Source organism: Pangasianodon hypophthalmus, chromosome 13, assembly GCF_027358585.1.
Source record: "Pangasianodon hypophthalmus isolate fPanHyp1 chromosome 13, fPanHyp1.pri, whole genome shotgun sequence".
Classification (NCBI taxonomy): domain Eukaryota; kingdom Metazoa; phylum Chordata; class Actinopteri; order Siluriformes; family Pangasiidae; genus Pangasianodon; species Pangasianodon hypophthalmus.
In genome coordinates, this window is record NC_069722.1 from 13,897,571 (window position 1) to 13,916,782 (window position 19,212).

At 38.8% G+C, this 19,212-nt stretch overlaps 1 protein-coding gene across 1 annotated transcript; it reads left to right on the forward strand.

Moving 5' to 3' along the window:
* Positions 1 to 3,990: 3,990 nt before the first annotated feature.
* Positions 3,991 to 17,984, forward strand: si:ch73-364h19.1 (uncharacterized). The gene is made up of 5 exons (XM_053239014.1): positions 3,991 to 4,573; positions 6,708 to 6,817; positions 11,689 to 11,790; positions 11,897 to 12,067; positions 13,883 to 17,984. Exons 1-5 carry the CDS (start codon positions 4,477 to 4,479, stop codon positions 14,087 to 14,089), a joined length of 687 nt encoding a protein of 228 aa, XP_053094989.1. The 5' UTR covers positions 3,991 to 4,476; the 3' UTR covers positions 14,090 to 17,984.
* The last annotated feature ends 1,228 nt before the right edge of the window (positions 17,985 to 19,212 follow it).

Genomic DNA, 19,212 nt, shown 5'->3' on the forward strand with positions numbered 1-19,212 from the left:
AGGTGCTTGTCCTGTCCCTTGTCATTTTAAGATTGGACTACTGCAACTCGCACCTGGCAGGTCTGCCTCTGCACACCATCTGACCTCTGCAACTCATCCAGAATGCAGCTGCATGACTTGTTTTCAACCTTCCCAAGTTTTCCCACACCACTGCTACACTGCCTTGATTGGACTGTAGCTGCCCACATCAGATTTAACACATTGATGCTTGCCTACAAAGCCAAAACCGGGCCAGTGCCCACCTACCTTAAAGCACTTATCACACCTTGCATTGCACCACGCTCCCTAGCACTACCCGATTGAACCCAAAATCTCTCAGGGTACAAAGAAGACATTCATCAAGGCTTTTCTCTACTGGCACATAGATGGTGGAACGAACTTCTCCTGGATGTCCCAACAGCTGAGTCACTGGCTGTCTACAAACAAAGACTAAAGACCCACCTCTTCACAACATACTTAAATTAGCACTTTGTTAATTAATAAAAAATCCTTGTGTTTGCTATCCTATGCTAACCTCCCCAACAGGGTTTTTAGGCTGATGGTACTTGTAGTCCCTGATCTAGTGAACTAGCATGAGGATGTGTTCTTTACATGAGACTTCATAGAACTTCTGTAAGTTGCTGTGGATAAGGGTGTCTGCCAAATGCCATAAATGTAAATATAAATGTAAAATGATGGTTCTAATAAAGACAGTGGTACATAGGCTATTTGTCTAATGTGCCTGTATAAGTAGGTGGATTATATTAATATTTTTACACTGCATGGTATTCTTGGCTGCAGAACCGTCTCAAAGTGTGGGCAAAATGGCCAGTCACTCATGTCCCGCATCACTTGGGGCCAGCTACTAAAGTCTCTAACAAAATATTTTTACACAGATTGTTTTTTCCTTTTTTGTCATTGTAGCTCAAGCACTAATGTCACTCAGAGGGTGCATTGACAGGCAACAACAACAACAAAAAAACAGATATAGGATATCCATTAATATGATGTTTAATGTCCTGATTTTGTTAGATTTAGTGTTTAGTGTTAGCATAGAAATTTTGTGATATGTTTGTCTGTGCTGGTACATACTGGCACATCAATTTATTTTTGTTTTATGTTCCTTTGTGTTCCCCATTCTGAGGAAGCCCAGTAGGTTTTGTCACACCTAACAGTTTTATCCTCATCAAGCCAGGTGTGTGGCTAACCACCAAGTCTGTGTTTGTGCACTTGATGGTTCTAATATAGCAATTCTGCCAACCAGTATAATAACATTTTCTTTAACAATGCTGTCTCATATCTGACAATCTCAAAATTCTCCTTTCAAAACTCTATCCACTATTTTAAAGACCACTGGTACAAAATTAGTTGTAAAGTGTTGTGAAGTTATACATTTCTTCTTAACAGAGCAGTAAAACACACCATTTCATTAAATAGACATCTCACCATGGAGCTAAAATGGTCTCATCTTATTAACTACATTGTCGTAAATAAAGAATAAGTATGAGAATTAGTAGACCAATTCACTGGCACAAATAGCCTGCATTCATATAGCAGTAATCAAACGGAGCTTATGTTGAGAATGGTAGGAAGAGCGCATTTGAGAGGAGAGGGAAACTTGATTGAAACTGAAACTTGATTCCAGGGGAAAACCATGACTAGTTGTAGTTTGATGCTGTCGAGGATGCATCAGGACAGTTTTGACATTCAAACTACAAATGTAATGTGGCCACATGCATCCCAGCTCACCTATTAAAGTGGTCTGAGTGATCAGATCTCAAAATGCAGTAACCACATTCCTTCAGCACAGGCCATGCAAGAAAAAAAAGCCTTGGGCTGAGGGAATGTAGATCATATGTGACTGTGGTCTCACCATTACAATTTCTGGCCTTGTTCACACTTCACTTGGTATTAACATCCATCTCAGGTAATTGGAACATAAGTGGACAGCCCGCACACTACTTCAGAGAGCCCTGTCTAGCTGCAAAAAAGTTTAAGAACCCTTGTACACTCTTAGAGAAAAGGATTCCATAGGGATCTTTGGACGGATAAGGATAACTCGCTTCCTAAAGAGGTCCTACTTGTGACCTCTTCTCAGGAAACTCATGATATAGGGTTCTATGTAAACCCTTTAGTGGTTCCTATAGGTGTCAAACTCAAGCATGGGCTTAAATCTTACAGGGCTGAAACACTGGTGGATGCCTATTTGCTGCATTTGATGTAGTCAGACCTGCATCTAAAAACCGAGAAATGTGCCCAGTGACTTTAGTGTGATTCAGTGACTGAGATGTACACTATATGGCCAAAAGTATGTGGACACCTGACCATCATACCCATATTTGCTTGTTGAACATCCTGTTCCAAAGTTGATCTCCCCTTTGCTGCTATAACTGCATCCAATCTTCTGGGAAGGATTTCCACTAGATTTTGGAGCATGGCTGTGGGGATTTGCCCATTCAGCCACAAGAGCATTAGTGAGGTCAGGCACTGATGTTGGGCAAGAAAGCCTAATGCACAGTCAGCGGTCCAATTCATCTCAAAAGCATTCAGTGAGATTGAGGTCAGGGCTCTGTGCAGGCCACTCGAGTTCTTCCATGCCAGCCTTGGATCTTACTTTGTGCACAGCGGCATTGTCATGCCCAAACAGGTTTAGGCCCCTTACTTCCACTGAAGGGAAATCTAAAAGCTGTAGCATACAAAGACATCTTTTTTTCCATTTGTGGCAACAGTTTGGGGAAGGCCCACAAATAAGTGTGATGGTCAGTTGTCCACAATCTTTTGGCCATGTAGTGATTGTCCAGTGTAGAGACCTAGAAAGAAAGATGATTCCATTCCAGAGTCAGCGTAAGCACAAACATACAGAAAATTTCAGCTTTTTGGAAATGTATCTCTGGGATGGAGAAAAGCCTTGTATCTTGGATGACCTTGTGGTGTAGTATTTTTTTGTAATCTTGTGGTGTACCTTTGTGTAACTTTGCGATGTAGTTTTTGTGTTTTTGTGGTGTATTTCTATATTATAGTTTCTAGAACTGAGCTCTGTAACTAGGAGTTCCTCTTGATCAAGCTCAGCTGATCAAGTCTCAAACTTCAATTATGTGTCTGTAAACGGGATGAACTGTTGTTTGTTGTTTTGTTGAGCACTGAAGAAATCTATGGGCTGAAACATTTACTTACTGGTCTGTTTGAACTCACTGATCTCTGCTTTTTTTTTTTTTTTTTTAAGTTTAAAATAATAAATATATATTTTGATAGACTGTTGTGGTCTGGTTTTCATTCAGTGTGCGGGCAGCCTTTGCCATGGATTTTGAACACTTTCTTGCTTCACGCACCTGAGGATATATTTATCTCATTATTTATCTCTCAACTATTCCTCTTTCTTACATCTTGGATGAGCACACCAGTAGACTAATCACACACTCCACAGCAAAAAACATGACTGACTGAATAAAATCCCTGCTGAAAAAAAAACAATAGAAGCCCTTATCGAATTTGGAATGGATTTAGTGGTTATAATGGGAATAGTATTGGTTTTAATGGAAACTCTAATGGTCCCTGTGCGTCTCTACTGGTATTTTGTTGCCTTCTATTGATAGCATGTTATGTCTAGTGGATACCATTAAGGACCATAATGGTAATGGTAATAGTTTTAATGGTATTTGTAGTGGAAACCATTACAATTTCTGAGATAGTTTCTATTGTTTTGTTTTTGTTATGTTTTTGTCAGCAGGGATGTTAAAGTAGCCTAATATAAAGTAGTATAACAGCTAGAAAAGTAGTATAACAACTAGAAAACAAGTAAAATATCTCATTTAACACTCAGCACAGGAAGCACTGAGCAGTTTTTTTTTGTTTTTTTTTTCTCACGAGCTTTTGGAGTCTGACGCACGAGGACGCGCGTCAGTTGTAAATCATCTTGTAAATCACCTTACGCTGAGGAAAACTTCCTTACAGCCCAGCTCGTGGAAAAAAACAGAGCTTGTGGTTAGGTCGGAGGTGAACACCACACACTCACACACACACACACACACACACACACACACACACTTGTCTTCCCAAGCCGTAGTAGACCGACGCCGCGCTTTATTTGGTTGCCAACAGGCGGCCCACTTTAAACGCGCGAGGTTCCTCTCATCTCCAGGACAACCAGTAAACGCTCGCGGAATTTAGCACGCGCACTGGCTCACTGGTCCTGTTCTACTCTCCTCTACTCTCCTCTACTCTACTCTACTCTGCCCTGAGAGAGGAGCTTCATCCTTCCTGAAGGGCTCACACAGGCTACTTCCACTCAGAAGACACACTAGGACTTCTTGTTCCTGCTTCCGTTCCCGCGACGTCACGAGTTGAAAACACCGGAGCCGTGTCGTGACGTGACGTGACGTGACGCGCAGAGGACCAGCTTCAGGCTGCGTGTGCGCTACATGGAGCAGGAGAGAGTCAAATCTAACTTCTGCGATGAGACAGCTTGATCCGAGTTACAGGAGCTCGCACTGATCAGAGATGTCCACCTCAGCTTCTCTAAACGTCTCTTCTCTTTCCCCGACTACTTCCCCGACTATTTCCCCAACGGATCAGCTCACAGCCATTATGATTGCATGTAAGTGAAAGTTTGGTACATAATTCTTTAATTAATTGTGTTTTATATCCATGTGTCATATCCATCCTCGCACCTCCAGGGTTAGGGGGTTGATTCTTGCCTCCACCCTGTGTGTGTGGAGTTTGCATGTTCTCCCTGTGCTTCAGGGTTTCCTCCGGGTTCTCCGGTTTCCTCCCCAGTCCAAAGACATGCGTTGTAGACTGGTTGGTATTTCTAAATTGCCCAGCGTGAGTGTGAGTGTGTGTGTGTGTGTGTGTGTGTGCGATTGTGCCCCGCGAAGGGCTGGTACCCCGTCCAGGGTGTCTCGTGCCCAGAGTCCGCAGGCATAGGCTCCAGGCTCCCTGCGACACATAAGTGGTACAGAAGATGGATGGATATTATTGTTTGTCTTTATAAGTCTGATTATAGGAAATGTGTAGTCATATTTATCCATTTCTTTCTCTTTTTTAAAAAATATTACCAATCAACACACAAAAAACTGTGGTTCTCAAAGCGGGGCCCCGGGACACCCAGGGATCCTTGAAGAATAGCCAGTGGGTTAATGATTGTTGTTGTTGTTGTTGTTGTTACAGTGGTAAGAAAATCATGTCCCACTATTATCAAGATTATTATATTTATTAAAGAGTTTTTGTATTGGCATAGCTGACAGTTTAAACTGAACAGATTTAATCCAAAATGCAATATCTCGAAAACAAGTCAGCCTACAAATAATGTCAACTTGGACCTAATGCAATGAGTCTGTGGAACATTCAGGATTAAAAAGCTTTATGACTCCAATAAATAGCCAAAATATTATTTTGCTCACTTAGGCCTAAATAATGAGCTTAATAATGAGCTTCAAATAGTTTATGTTTGTTGAGTTTGACAAGTTTGACAGTCCAGGTAAAAGGTCCAAAAGATGTATCCTTAACCGAAGCACCCCAGTGACAAGAAAAGGTGCAGATTAGTACCCTTTCTTTCCTAAGAGTGTGCATAGTAAATAAAATGCTGTAGAGTACATGATTACACAATCAGGGCAATGATGGACTTGATGTCCAATTCTAATAATTCAATCCTATTTACAAGTTTTTTTTCATATGAAATGTCTACTCAACTCAACTCAACTTTATTTATAATGCACTTTCAACACCACAAGTGGAACCAAAGTGCTGTACAGAAAAGATAAAAGATAAAATAAAATAAAACAAGACAAAAAACAAAAACATAAAATCAATACAAACATAAGACATACACCACTTACAAAGCATTATCAAATGCTAAAGAAAACAAATAAGTTTTAAGCGCACTCTGGAATACACCCAATGTAGAAGAGGATTTTACATACAGCGGAAGGTCATTCCAGAGCCTAGGAGCTGCAACAGAGAATGCACGATCACCTTTACATTTTAAACGGGAACGTGGAACCATAAGGAGCAACTGGTCATTTGAGCGCAGAGATCTACTAGATTTAAAGGGACTGATTAAATCAGTAACATACTCTGGTGCAAGACCATGCAGAGCCTTATAAACATACAACAGCACTTTGTAATGAATTGTGTATCGTATGGGTAACCAATGCAGTTTCATTAACACAGGAGTAATATACTCTCTCTTCTTGGTGCCCGTTAAAAGTCTGGCAGCTGAATTCTGAACGATCTGCAAATGTATGAAATGTCTAGGTATTGTAACGTGTAAAAATGTAAAAAAAAAAAGAAGAAAAAAAAAAGATATACAGTCTCTGAAATAAAGGCACCAAACTGTACCATTCCTTGTCTTTGGGGTGGCACGATCAAGGGTACATCTTTTATACTTTTAGTATGTAGCATGTCTTTCACCTGGAAAATGGGAATATCATATACCTTTAAAAATAGTTTAAGGTAAATTGGACTTTAAGACAACTGATGTACCTTCAGTCTAAACGCTAATTAAAGTAACACCACATGCACATTGTCAGGAAAAAGATCCACACTATAGGTCAAAAGCTGTACCCTTGAAAAAGTACAGTTAGGTACCTTCATTTCTGAGAATGCACAAAGTTAAATCTTTTCAGCTTTCATCAGATTTAGTAAAGCAGCTGATGAATGGTGGTTAACATGACCATCAACAGCACACTTAACACTCTGATTGACGAGCCTCCTTTCTTTTCTCTTCTCAGTATCTTGTCTGGTGCTTTTTGTCCTGATTGTTCTGCTGGGGTCTCTCATCTACCGTAAGGACCCTTTCTGCTGTAAATCCCGGGCTTATCAAGACTCACATGCTGACTTGGTAAGACTCACTGCATCCTACTCACACTCCTGAAACCATACTGAAAAAAAAAAGCCAGATCAGCCCCATTGTGTGCATTTTGAGAAAATATTGTACTGGCAGTTTTGTCAGAAGCTCCATTTGCTGGTCTGTTGGATGATATCTCTATTCTAGGTCAACTTAGAGATATCTCCCATTTCCAGAGATATCCCCGCTGTAACCTAGAGTTGTTGTTAGGAACTATTCCAAATGGAGGAGGTCTGTGTCAGGAATGTCAGATATGTTCCTCCACATACTGTCGTAATACTGATATACAGTTTATTCGTTCTGTTTTGATCAGCAGTGTTAGCAGAGGGAAAGTTTTCACTGACTGAATGTATTCTAATTTCTCTTTGCAATTCAAATCAAGACTCATTCTTTCAACTGCTAAGACTATTTTTGATCATGGCTTAATAAAACAATAAGCCACGAGAGGGTATGCGTTATAGTGACTTTATCACGGGTAAGGGAGTTGTTAGGTGTGATTTTTAATGTGCTACATCAGGCCAAGCTGTAGTATAACTGTTTTATTGATTTAAAACCTGCTACATTAATACAGAATTCACTTACTGTGATACGGTCACAGGTGTGTGTACACTGAAGAGTTTACTCCTGCTTCGAATGCGGCTCAGCCAGTCAGATTTTAGATCCGAACTGTTTCCTAATGCTGAATTATGAGTGAATGCAGCTCCACTGTAGGTCCTGTAGCACTGAAAATTCAATACTCTTATCTGGAGGTCAGTTCTGGGTCAGTAAATGATGGTTTGCTTCAGTAGATGTTTTTCATAGGCTTATTTGGGTGGCATTTGTTTTCCATGAGGCGCTTGATCTTGTGATTGTGAGCTACTTGTCAGAATGCATACACAATGTTTTGTGCTCAGTAAAATTAGTAACATATTGCAGGGGCTGTGGAATTGGTGTGGCAATGTTTATTTCAGAAGTGTGCCATCCTGTGCCACCACATCTCTGCTGCAAGAGAAAGTGATATGTGTCATGAGATATCTCTACACATAGAACTTCCACTAAACAGGACAGAATGGCTTGATTGTTCCCAAAGGCCTATTGACTCACAGTGTACTGTATCTTGGCAAACTTTACACAGTAATCGGATACGTCAGCTTGTGGAGGAGGGAATCTCCCCGTACGCTGCTGGTGGGAGCTGAGCTCTGCTCTCTGATATATCAGCTGACAAACTCTCGCCCTGTTTGCCTTCACATGCTCTAGCAGAGGTGAGCTTTCCGACCTCAGAGCAACTCCCCTCCAGTTCCCTACTGCGTTTTAATGAATAGTGTCAAAATAATCACCAGTTACTATTGTGTAGAAAAGTGTTCAATCATCTCTTCTTTCTTTCTTTCTTTCTTTCTTTCTTTCTTTCTTTCTTTCCTTCTTTCTTTCTTTCTCAGTCTATTATTATGTAGAAAAATGTTCAATCATCCTTTCTTTCTTTCTTTCTTTCCTTCTTTCTTTCTTTCTTTCTTTCTTTCTCAGTCTATTATTATGTAGAAAAATGTTGTCATCCTTTCTTTTTTTCTTTCTTTCTTTCTTTCTTTCTTTCTTTCTTTCTTTCTTTCTTCTGTGTCAGTCTATTATTATGTGGAAGAGTGTTCAATCATCCCTTCTTTCTTTCTTTCTTTCTTTCTTTCTTTCTTTCTTTCCCAGTTACTATTGTGTAGAAAAGTGTTCAATCATCTCTTCTTTCTTTCTTTCTTTCTTTCTTTCTTTCTTTCCTTCTTTCTTTCTTTCTTTCTCAGTCTATTATTATGTAGAAAAATGTTCAATAATCCTTTCTTTCTTTCTTTCCTTCTTTCTTTCTTTCTCAGTCTATTATTATGTAGAAAAATGTTCAATCATCCTTTCTTTCTTTCTTTCTTTCTTTCTTCTGTGTCAGTCTATTATTATGTAGAAGAGTGTTCAATCATCCCTTCTTTCTTTCTTTCTTTCTTTCTTTCTCAGTCTATTATTATGTAGAAAAATGTTCAATCATCCTTTCTTTCTTTCTTTCTTTCTTTCTTTCTCAGTCTATTATGTAGAAGAGTGTGCAATCATCCTTTCTTTCTTTCTTTCTTTCTTTCTTTCTTCTGTGTCAGTCTATTATTATGTAGAAGAGTGTGCAATCATCCTTTCTTTCTTTCATTCTTTCTTTCTTTCTTTCCTTCTTTCTTTCTTTCTCAGTCTATTATTATGTAGAAAAATGTTCAATCATCCTTTCTTTCTTTCTTTCTTTCTTTCTTCTGTGTCAGTCTATTATTATGTAGAAGAGTGTGCAATCATCCTTTCTTTCTTTCTTTCTTTCTTTCTTTCTTTCATTCTTTCTTTCTTTCTTTCTTTCTTTCTTCTGTCAGTCTATTATTATGTAGAAGAGTGTTCAATCATCCTTTCTTTCTTTCTTTCTTTCTTTCGTGTCAGTCTATTATTATGTAGAAAAGTGTTCAATCATCCCTTCTTTCTTTCTTTCTTTCTTTCTCAGTCTATTATTATGTAGAAGAGTGTGCAATCATCCTTTCTTTCTTTCTTTCTTTCTTTCTTCTGTCAGGCTATTATTATGTAGAAAAGTGTTCAATCATCCTTTCTTTCTTTCTTTCTTTCTTTCTTCTGTCAGTCTATTATGTAGAAAAGTGTTCAATCATCCTTTCTTTCTTTCTTTCTTTCTTTCTTCTGTCAGTCTATTATAATGTAGAAAAGTGTTCAATCATCCTTTCTTTCTTTCTCTCTCTTTCTCTCTCTTTCTTTCTTTCTTTCTTTCTCTGTGTCAATCTATTGTTATGTATAAAAATGTTTAATCATCATTTCTTCCTTCCTTCCTTCCTTCCTTCCTTCCTTTCTTTTTCTGTGTCAATCTATCATTATGTAGAAAAGTGTTCAATCTTTCATTCTTTTTTCTGTATAACTATTTTTTCCCACTCTGAAACATTAGTTTCTGAACCTTTCTAATTAACGCATGAATAAAATCCATCTTTAACAATTTTATTATTTTGGTTACAGAATATGTTTCGAGGAAACAGGTCACAGATCAGTTTCGAATGAAAAACAGGTAAAAACAGGCTTTTACCTGTGCTGGTGTTGGACAGGACGAGAGCCCCTTCCTGCAGCCCACAGCTTAGCAATAACATCTTTAGAGTTTCCTCTTCCTGCTTAGTGCTAATCTTGTGCAGGTCCTGGAGGAACTTAGAGCTTATCTTAGTAGAACAGAGACAGTCTTTCCCCAATCTTACTCTAACCCTGAGGAAACACATGGCCACTTCCCGCTATGTTTGGCGCTGGTATGAACAGGCAGATGTAAATGTTACATATCAGGAAGAAACAGAGGTTACCTTTGTAACCACTTTGTCACTACATTATTACATGAACAGGAAATGGCTCCTAACACCTATCACGACACCTGCATATAACAGCTCATAATGCTGTAATGACGAGCTGAAGGTTCGTACCATTCCTTAATTTCTGAAACCCAGCAATTCATTATAGATGAATTTATTCAATTTAATTTTTTTACATACTTAAATCTTACTTAGTTAGTTTTTTTTGTGAATTCTAGGTAGACCTTCCTGTGGGTGAGGGGGAGGATTGTGGAAACAAAAGCTCGATTTTAGCTTGGGCTCTGAAAAAGGCACACCACTGAAGAGATTGTCCCCCCGACTTCGGTCTTGATTTTACACGCTTGTGCTTTTTCACACTGCCTGAATCAGGGCGCCAAACAAAAGGATGTCTCTCTTTTTTTTCTCAAAACAGCCAAGACTCTTGAAAGTGTGAACCAATGAGGGAAAGTAACCCCTGACCCTGCTTTTACCATATGCGTCTCTCTTAGTTCTGGTTGGGGGAGCAGTGGGAAAGGTCAAAGCACGTCATAGCGAGTGACGTCACTGTTGAAGACAGCGTTGTGATGCAGCTCATTGCATGTTTTAATGGAGTGTAGAGCAGCCATGACTGCCTCGGGAGCAACAGAGCTCACAGTATAGGAGATATTTCTACCTCAGGCCACCTCACATGATCCAATTCTGAATGCATTAGCTGAGAAACGAATGCTACTTGAGTGACATACGAGGCTATAAAACAGAGCACGCTCGTTAAGTGGTACCTGCTGGAGGAACAAGCGAGGAACAGTGCAAAGCCTTTAAAAGGCTAGTCTTTGGGGTTGGTTACTAAGGGCCCTGGATGACACAGTGTGACGCAGCATTGTCTCTGGAAACAAAGGCTCCCATTTAGACGTGGGGTAATCACCCAATGTCCGGCTGTGACAGAAGAATCCCCCAGCATCATAGAGTGGTGGCCAGCCCTAATCACATTTGGCATGGGGGCGGGTGGCCCGCGAGGAAGTCGCTTGGTGGTCCAGTCAATGGCACTATAATTTATGGCTGACCAAAGGTCCCTAATGGGGTCTAGGCTTAACTTTGTAGAAGTGAGAATGGGAGAGGGCACACTGACAACATGAAGAAGAGGACATGAATTTATAGCCATGTTCTGTCGTTCGTACACCAGATGTATAGACTAACCTCTTAAATGTAGTCTTATGCTGGGTTTATACTATATGATTTTTGATCTAATTTAGCAAAAAATTATTTGGTTGTGAGTCGTGAGATCGTGGCCTTAGAGGGCATTATGTGATATGCTCGCCAATTTGGTGTCATTGTGACCAAAGACATCTGTTAAGATATCTGGCAGTGTGAGAATTTTTTTGATTAAAATCTCAGACTGTGAGTCTAAAAGCTAAAAGCCAACAATATGAGGCTAGCTTGGGATTGCACAGAACTCGTGGGACAGCTATGGATAAGGTAGTGGCAACGGCAAAATGTAAAAAAGCAAAACACTTTATCTGAAGTCTTGCTAATGTTTAAGTGTAAATGTGTTCTTTACAGGAGCCTTCCTCTCAACACTACAGCAGCCGGCAGACTTTGGTGGGCTCACCTTGCACTGATTTACCCCAAAACTTTGAAAGCCTTGATAACATCAACCCACAGGTAAAACATCTTAAACAGTGATGCATTCCCTCATTGAGCTAGTGTTATAATATCTTGCATGTGCTATGATTCTGTTACAATGTTCAGAAATCTTTCCATGTATCAGTCAGGGCAGCTGTTCTACGTGGGCGTGCCCAGCACATACTGCCTCCCGCCTATGGACCCGTCCCTGCCTCATCTGCCCTCCTATGAGAGCGTGCGCAAGAAGGACAGACAGCGGCAGATTCACATGATGATTGCAGACCGCTTTGGTCTGAATGGACCCGTGACAGCAGAGGTGAGACCCTTTCACCAGATGTGTGTACGAAAGCGTAATTCACCTCTGAGGTGAATTATAATAATCGAATCACTAGAGTTTGCGCCCCCGTTTTGACCCAGAGTTATCGCTCCCGTCTGCTCTGTAATTGGACTAAATGATAATGGATTTTGTTGTGGAAATTATCCTCAATTTTGTCTGCGCTGTTATGAGCATGTCACAGTGATGCAGACGCAAACAGCTGCTCACCTGCTCTGTTGCTATGGTGTTCATTTCAGTGGTCTTTGATGTCAGGTTTGTGGAGCGCTCTATGACTTGGGAGTTACACATGAGTGCATGAACTAATGGAGGGAAAAAAGGCCTGTCAAACACAATGAATGCTGAAAAGTAAACAGCAGAATTGAACGTGGTTTATTGTCCCTTTCTATACTCCTCCCTGTGACCCTGTCAATAGGTGGACCAATCCGCCCCCTCATTTCGTCACTTACGGAATGTTTCCCTCATTCACAGGGTATTAACTTCTGCCTAATTGTCTGATCCAAAACCAGGGGCTATAATCTAAGAAAAACAACTCTAAGAAAACAAGGCAAGAGCCCTACATTTAAAGGCAAAATATAGCATGACTCAACAGAGAGGAAAGGGAGAGAAAATATCCAGGAAGGAGCTGAACAGTGACCTAAAATCACCATGCAAATGTACTATGTAAATATTGCAGGAAGTGTTAACATGGCGTGTTTTATTATTTTATTTTTATGTTTTTACATTTGGAGACATGGGAGTTTACTCAAATGGCAGCAATAATATTAAAAACCTGTCTGACTGACTAATATACATAATCTTATAAATAATTTATGAATGTCTTCCTGAGCATGATATTGAGTGGGAGGACCAAAAACGTTCGACCTCTCATCAGTAACATGGTGTCACTATTATTACACTAATGGTTGAGCCGTATAGCATGGGGTCTCAGCGTATAAACATAAGAACACACACACACTCATTGAAAGACAGATAGGCAACTCCGTTTGTGCTTTCTATTTTTTAAGTCAAGCCCGTAATCATGCCATGTCTCTACCAAATAGTAAGCAAATAAAAAAGAAAAGGAATGTTATGCTTTCCATTAGCCAGCTCTTTCAGTCAAACCACACAAAACACGTTTTCATCATTTGCCCCTTTGTGTAATTTGTACTTTGATTGGACAGTGTTTGCTTAGTCTGTTTACTTCTATTTTCTCCTTCAAAAGTATTTTGAAAAATCAATGATCAAGACAGCAATCCATTTCGCTTGCTTTCATTACACTCACTGTCGTATTTCACATGTGCCTTCTCAATACCTGCTGATGACTTGTTATGGATGTGTCAGAGAAATGAGATTACATTAATTAGCTCCAGTCTAGGGGGCGTTTTGTCCTGACATGACTGTCAATGACAGGCTGCATGATTCTACAATCTGGGCTAGAAAAAAATCAGCCCCAGCCTCAATTTCATACCATTCTTTGTATTATTACTTACAATCATTGGTGGTGATGTTGCTCTTGGTTGCACAAATGTAAAAAATTATCCACTTCAAGCCACTGGTTAACAGCAAATAAGATGGGATAGATGCCAAAAATAGACTCTTGTTGTTGTTGTTTTTTTAATGTATAATTTCCTTGAAAGTGAGGCCGGGCTTAGCCGTGCAATCCCATTTATCTCAGCTGGCCCTGGTCTTCCCAAATTGGCAAACTCCAGAGAAATGTCTGTGTCCATTTTGTTAAATGACTGTTAATGCAGTTTTTGATTTTGAAATATTTTTGTATTTTACAAATTAACTTCTTATCACGTTTTTGTCTCACAGGCTCCGCCCACATATGAGGAGAGCGTTCGCCAGTCTCTTCAGTCACTTCAGACCCTAGATGCCCCATATGACACCATACCACCGTCAGTGATGCCACAAGTAGTTCTCTCTCAGCCTATGAATGCCTTACCTCAATATGAGGAACTACGTCACACTGCTACCTCACCGGATAGTAATAATGACCCTCATCCAATGGATTCAGATTAATGAAGGGGGATTATACTGCTCTAAAGACACTGATGAACAATAGAAAAACTATTGTTGTGTTCAAATGTTGTGTTCCATGCAGAATATGGCAATATTTGTTTAAACTGGTGCAGCTCGAAGGCCAAAGAAGTGATAAAAAGAAGAAGAAGAAGCCTTTACACAAACACAGTAACCCAAACACAGAGCCACGAGGAAAAGTCCACCAGTATTCAGGCAAAACCATTCAAGCACACTAAACATGTCTGTGTGTTTGAAGCACACCCTACAGACTGGAGCTTTGTTTATCAGTGACTCCTGACACCTCTTCATGAAAAACAGGGGATTTGACTGCAGCCTTTTGGAGAGATAACAAAAAGTCTGCAGAAACAGACAGACAGATTACAAAGGACAACCATGATTCAGCCTTAATAAACGTGACTAAACTTTCTCAGGTAACTTTTAGATGTGAATCTTTTAGAGAGAGATGATATTTTGATATTTTTTCTTTTTCATTGTTTCTTTGTATATTATCTTTTTATATATTTTATATATATTCTTACATTTTTCCTGACCCCTTGTAATGGTAGTTGTCTTCTATTTCTTCTTCTTTCTTTTTTTTTAATTACAACTCCTACTGACTTGGTAGTATGACATACACTCCATGCCAAAAATGGCAAATATTAAGCTTTTAATGATCTTAACAACACATCATTGGTCAGAAAATGAGCACCACCATTTGCTCATTTACCTTTGCTGCAGTGAACTGTTTAGGGAAAAGCTAGAGTCAGGGAAATTCACTTATATAGTCTTCTTGTACCCAAAGGTAAAATTATGATAACGAGTAAAATGTTTGATGTAAAATTCAAACTAACACATGTCTATGTGTACAAATCCTCTAAATATATTAAAAGATTAGTCAAAATTTGGTTATCTGCCACACCTGATGCAGCCCATGTCTTAGTTCAAGAAATTGGGTAAATAAAACAAGATGTGCTGATCTGTTATTTTTATCTCTGCCCACATTTTACATGCCATGACTGAAACCATGTAAAACTATTATTAGGTCTGAGAATGTTTACTTTCTGAGACTGCGTCGAACACGTTATAGGGTTTGCATAGGTTTGGTACAGGAGTAGTGGTATGCAGATCCAGATTTTAAAGCATTTTCAAAGACAAATCTCCATTGGCATTGCAGTTAAAGAATAAGCAAACTCCCAGTCTGGGTAATTGTCATTTAATGTAAATCTAATCAGTTAAGAATTAAAAAACAATCTCTAAATCAATCAGTGAATTAATGAATCGATGACTCAATCAAGAGATTAAATTAGTGTGAAGACCTAGTTGCTCCAGCATCTGTGAATTATTCTCAGATGACACTATGAAACCTTATCCTCTGACTGAAACAGCACTCCTGAACACACTTGTTTTTGCGTTTTTTGGCTCTCTTTGCATTTAACAAATTCTGCCTTATTTGCAATTCAATTCATCTGAATTTGCTTGGCAGCCAGTGGGTGGAGCGGTACAGCAGACATGCAACTTTTCTCATTTGAACACCTTTTTAAGGTGCTGGATGTGTTATAGAGGCTTCTTATTTAATGATGGGTGAAGTGCTGTGATTCCATGTACAAATGATTAAGTTATTTCCATTATTCTGTATATATCACTGAAGTCAACAATAGCTAATTGGGTGCAATATGGTGTATTGAAGTGGGTGTAGAAGTAATATATGTTATAAAATGTGAAAAATGTTTCATTCCTCATTGCTCCTTCACTTATTTTTCCTGCCCAGTGGAGCTCTATAAATCTCCACAAAGCCTTTCTGGAGGCCGCTCTTTGTAGACCTGAAGCTGCTGAGTCGACGTTTGTTAAACTGCGACTCCTAGCGGGCATGTGCAGAAACACTGTCCCTTGCCATAGTGCATAAATTCTTGAATGAGCTTTTGAGAACTTTCTAGAACTATAAATGCTCTTAAAGCATCTATTGTTCTGTAGTATCCTTATGAGAGACAAGCAGCGAAGTGCTAAAAGCATCTTCCATTAAAGACAGCACAGCTGCTGTTGGCCCTCGGGGAGAAAGTCACTGCAGTGTCAACGATGTGTCACTGTGGCCCAAATAAAGATGCTGGGAACGTAACAGTTGGGTAATCTCTTAAACAATTGTCTTTAGTGTGACTTGACAGTTCAGGTCATGGATCATCTAAGACATGGCCAATTAAAATGAGGAACCATGGGGAGAGTCTACTCATCGCTGACATTCCTCTATCTCATTAGTGTCCAGCTTGAGAGGTGTTAAACATAAAATAGCGCCTTCAGATTAAAGTGGCTGTTGGATAACCTGACAAACATTTGAAGAAAAGAGCTGCTAAAAGTCTTGAAAGTTCTAACATTGTTATCCATTTTACCATTGTTTTGACACTTTCTCTGCTTATCACGCAACAGATTAGATAGTAATTAGAAAAGTCCGCCATTTTCCAAACAAAACCTCATTATCAGTAATGGAAAGACACAATTATAACATCATGTGTTCACTACTTCTGTGACCTCGTGTCTGAAATATTAGTGTCACAACAGTTTAAAAACAAATTGAGCAAACAGCAAAAAAATGAATATTCAGATATATTCCAATTGATCGGTAGTTAATGTCAAGCATGAGGTTGTGTTGTGACAGTGTGGTTCAGTATTAAATAAATCACATAATTCTGCTTATAAGACCTTTATGAAGGTAATAAAACACAATGGGGCATGCTGTTATAGGAAAATAATTAACAACACAGTGGTTTGATGAAACAGAGGGCCATTACCACCATGGAGCAGATTATTTTTCAATAACAACATGTCCCAAGGTCTTCACCTACACTTCTACAATTTTCATTTCTTTAATGGAAGGCATGTAATATTTTAACTAATAATTATAGTTACAATTAATGTTTTGGAACATTCATGAGACAAGATAGTTCCTGTTATCACTTAGCAGCTATTCCCTCACCTGTGTCTTTTTTTCTCTCTTGAAGTTAATAAGTTAATAAAAGTTAATGTGACAGAGAAACCGGAAAGCACAAAGTCCTCTGTCCTCTCCCATGGCAGTGTTTTATACACCCAAGGCTCTGTCCATAAATGTTAAATAAATGTCTCCTCATAGAAAACTTCCCTATATCAACAATTACAGGTTTTTCTTTTTTAAGCAACATGTTTTTTGATCTTTTTATAATTAGCCTCCAAAACACAAGTCCCTGTGAATGAGTTGTTACTAAAGAAAGGATAATGTATTAGAACAAGAACATTTATATCAACCTGTGACTTGAATTACAGCTGGTGCTACTGTCAGATCTGCTGTTATAGAAATCGTCACTAATCAGATTCGAGAATCAGACGGCATTGTGGTATAAAAATATCGTGCATAGCCAAGATTGCAATGTAAGGACAGATATACGTATGTTTTCTCTCATTCTAAATTCTAAAATTGTGTGTGTGTGTGTGTGTGAGAGAGAGAGAGAGAGAGAGAGACGTCACTTCATCACCATCATGTGACAGTGCCAGAATACCAGATTTACACTGAGCTACAAAGTCAGTTATGACATCAAAATGTAAGTCACATGTGAGTCAAATTTACCTCAAAACTGACGAAAGCAGCCTGTTGGAATAATCCTCTATAAATGTTTATATGGGCTTATATCAGTTGTAATAACGGGCTTATGTAAATTTAATGGATGAAGCAGGGCTGCAAAGTGACAATGAAAAAAACCCCCATTAATATCTGTTTTTATCATTGCTTCCAAATTCCAGTCCTGTAGCTACACTTTGAAGAAACTGTTGACAATTGTTAGACTTTATATTTAACTACTTACACTCACCATTCATTTTATTAGGAACATTTGCACACCTATTCATTCATGTAATTATTCAATCAGCCAATCATGTGGCAGCAGTGCAACACATAATCATGTAGCTACAGGTCAAGAGCTTTGATTAATGGCGACATCAAACATCAGAATGGGGAAAAATTGTGATCTCAGTGACTTTGACCGTGGCATGGTTGTTGGTGCCAGATGGACTGGGTTTGAATATTTCAGAGTATGGCTAGACAGGTTTGAACTGACAAGAAAGTTACAGTAACTCAAATAACCACTCTTTACAACCGTAGTGAGTAGAAAGTCATCTCAGAATGCATAACATATTGAATCTTGAGGCAGATGGGCTACAACAGCAGAAGACCACGTTGGGTTCCTGTCCTATCAGCCAAAAACAGAAATCTGAGGCTACAATGGACACAGGATCACCCAAACTGGACAGCTGATATACAGTAATAAACCTTATAAACCCCACTTGCTAGAGTGGAAACACATTAAACCAAATTGTATTTTTCTTAAATATTGTTTTCCCCTCCCATTTTCTCCCGAATTCCCACCCACCATTGAGCTCTCCCCATCATATGACAGCTACCAACCGGAGGCCATGAATATTTTAACACATGCTTTCTCTGAGACGTGTGAAGCCAACCAAGCACTTTTTTTAACTGCTACTCAGGCTCCATCACAGGGCAGTATAACACACACATTTGGAGAAAAGTACTGTTTACCCTCTTCTGCATACATGAACTCACAGACGCCCCTGATTGGCTAGTGTCGCTGTGATTGACAGAGAGCCAGACAGCAATATTTCTTTCTACATTCAGAATCTTTGTTGTTAGATGACCAGCATTCATGAAATTTGTGAGAGCATATATTCTTCCATATTACTATTATACATACTACTATTATAAAGGAATTTCCCAAAATATTGATCACATTTTTGGATCTATGTTACATATTATACTGAAAATGACATAAAATTTGTTTTTAATAGCATACATGGTATTTTCTTGATTAAACAATGAAGAAATGATTGCCAGCCAACAATCATCTTTGTAGGCCTTTCTCTTCATATTTGAAATATTTAATAATATGTGATATATTTTAATCCTAATATTAAACTTACCTTTTTTTTTATTTATTAGGTATGCAAATTTATGTATATTTAATTAGACGAAGCCTCACTTGCATAAATAAACGAAGAGTTTTTTTTAAAGTCTTTAAAGTTTTTAAAGTTGAAGACTAAATGTGACATCTTTTGCTTTATTACTTATTAGCCTTAAGTATTAAAAAAAG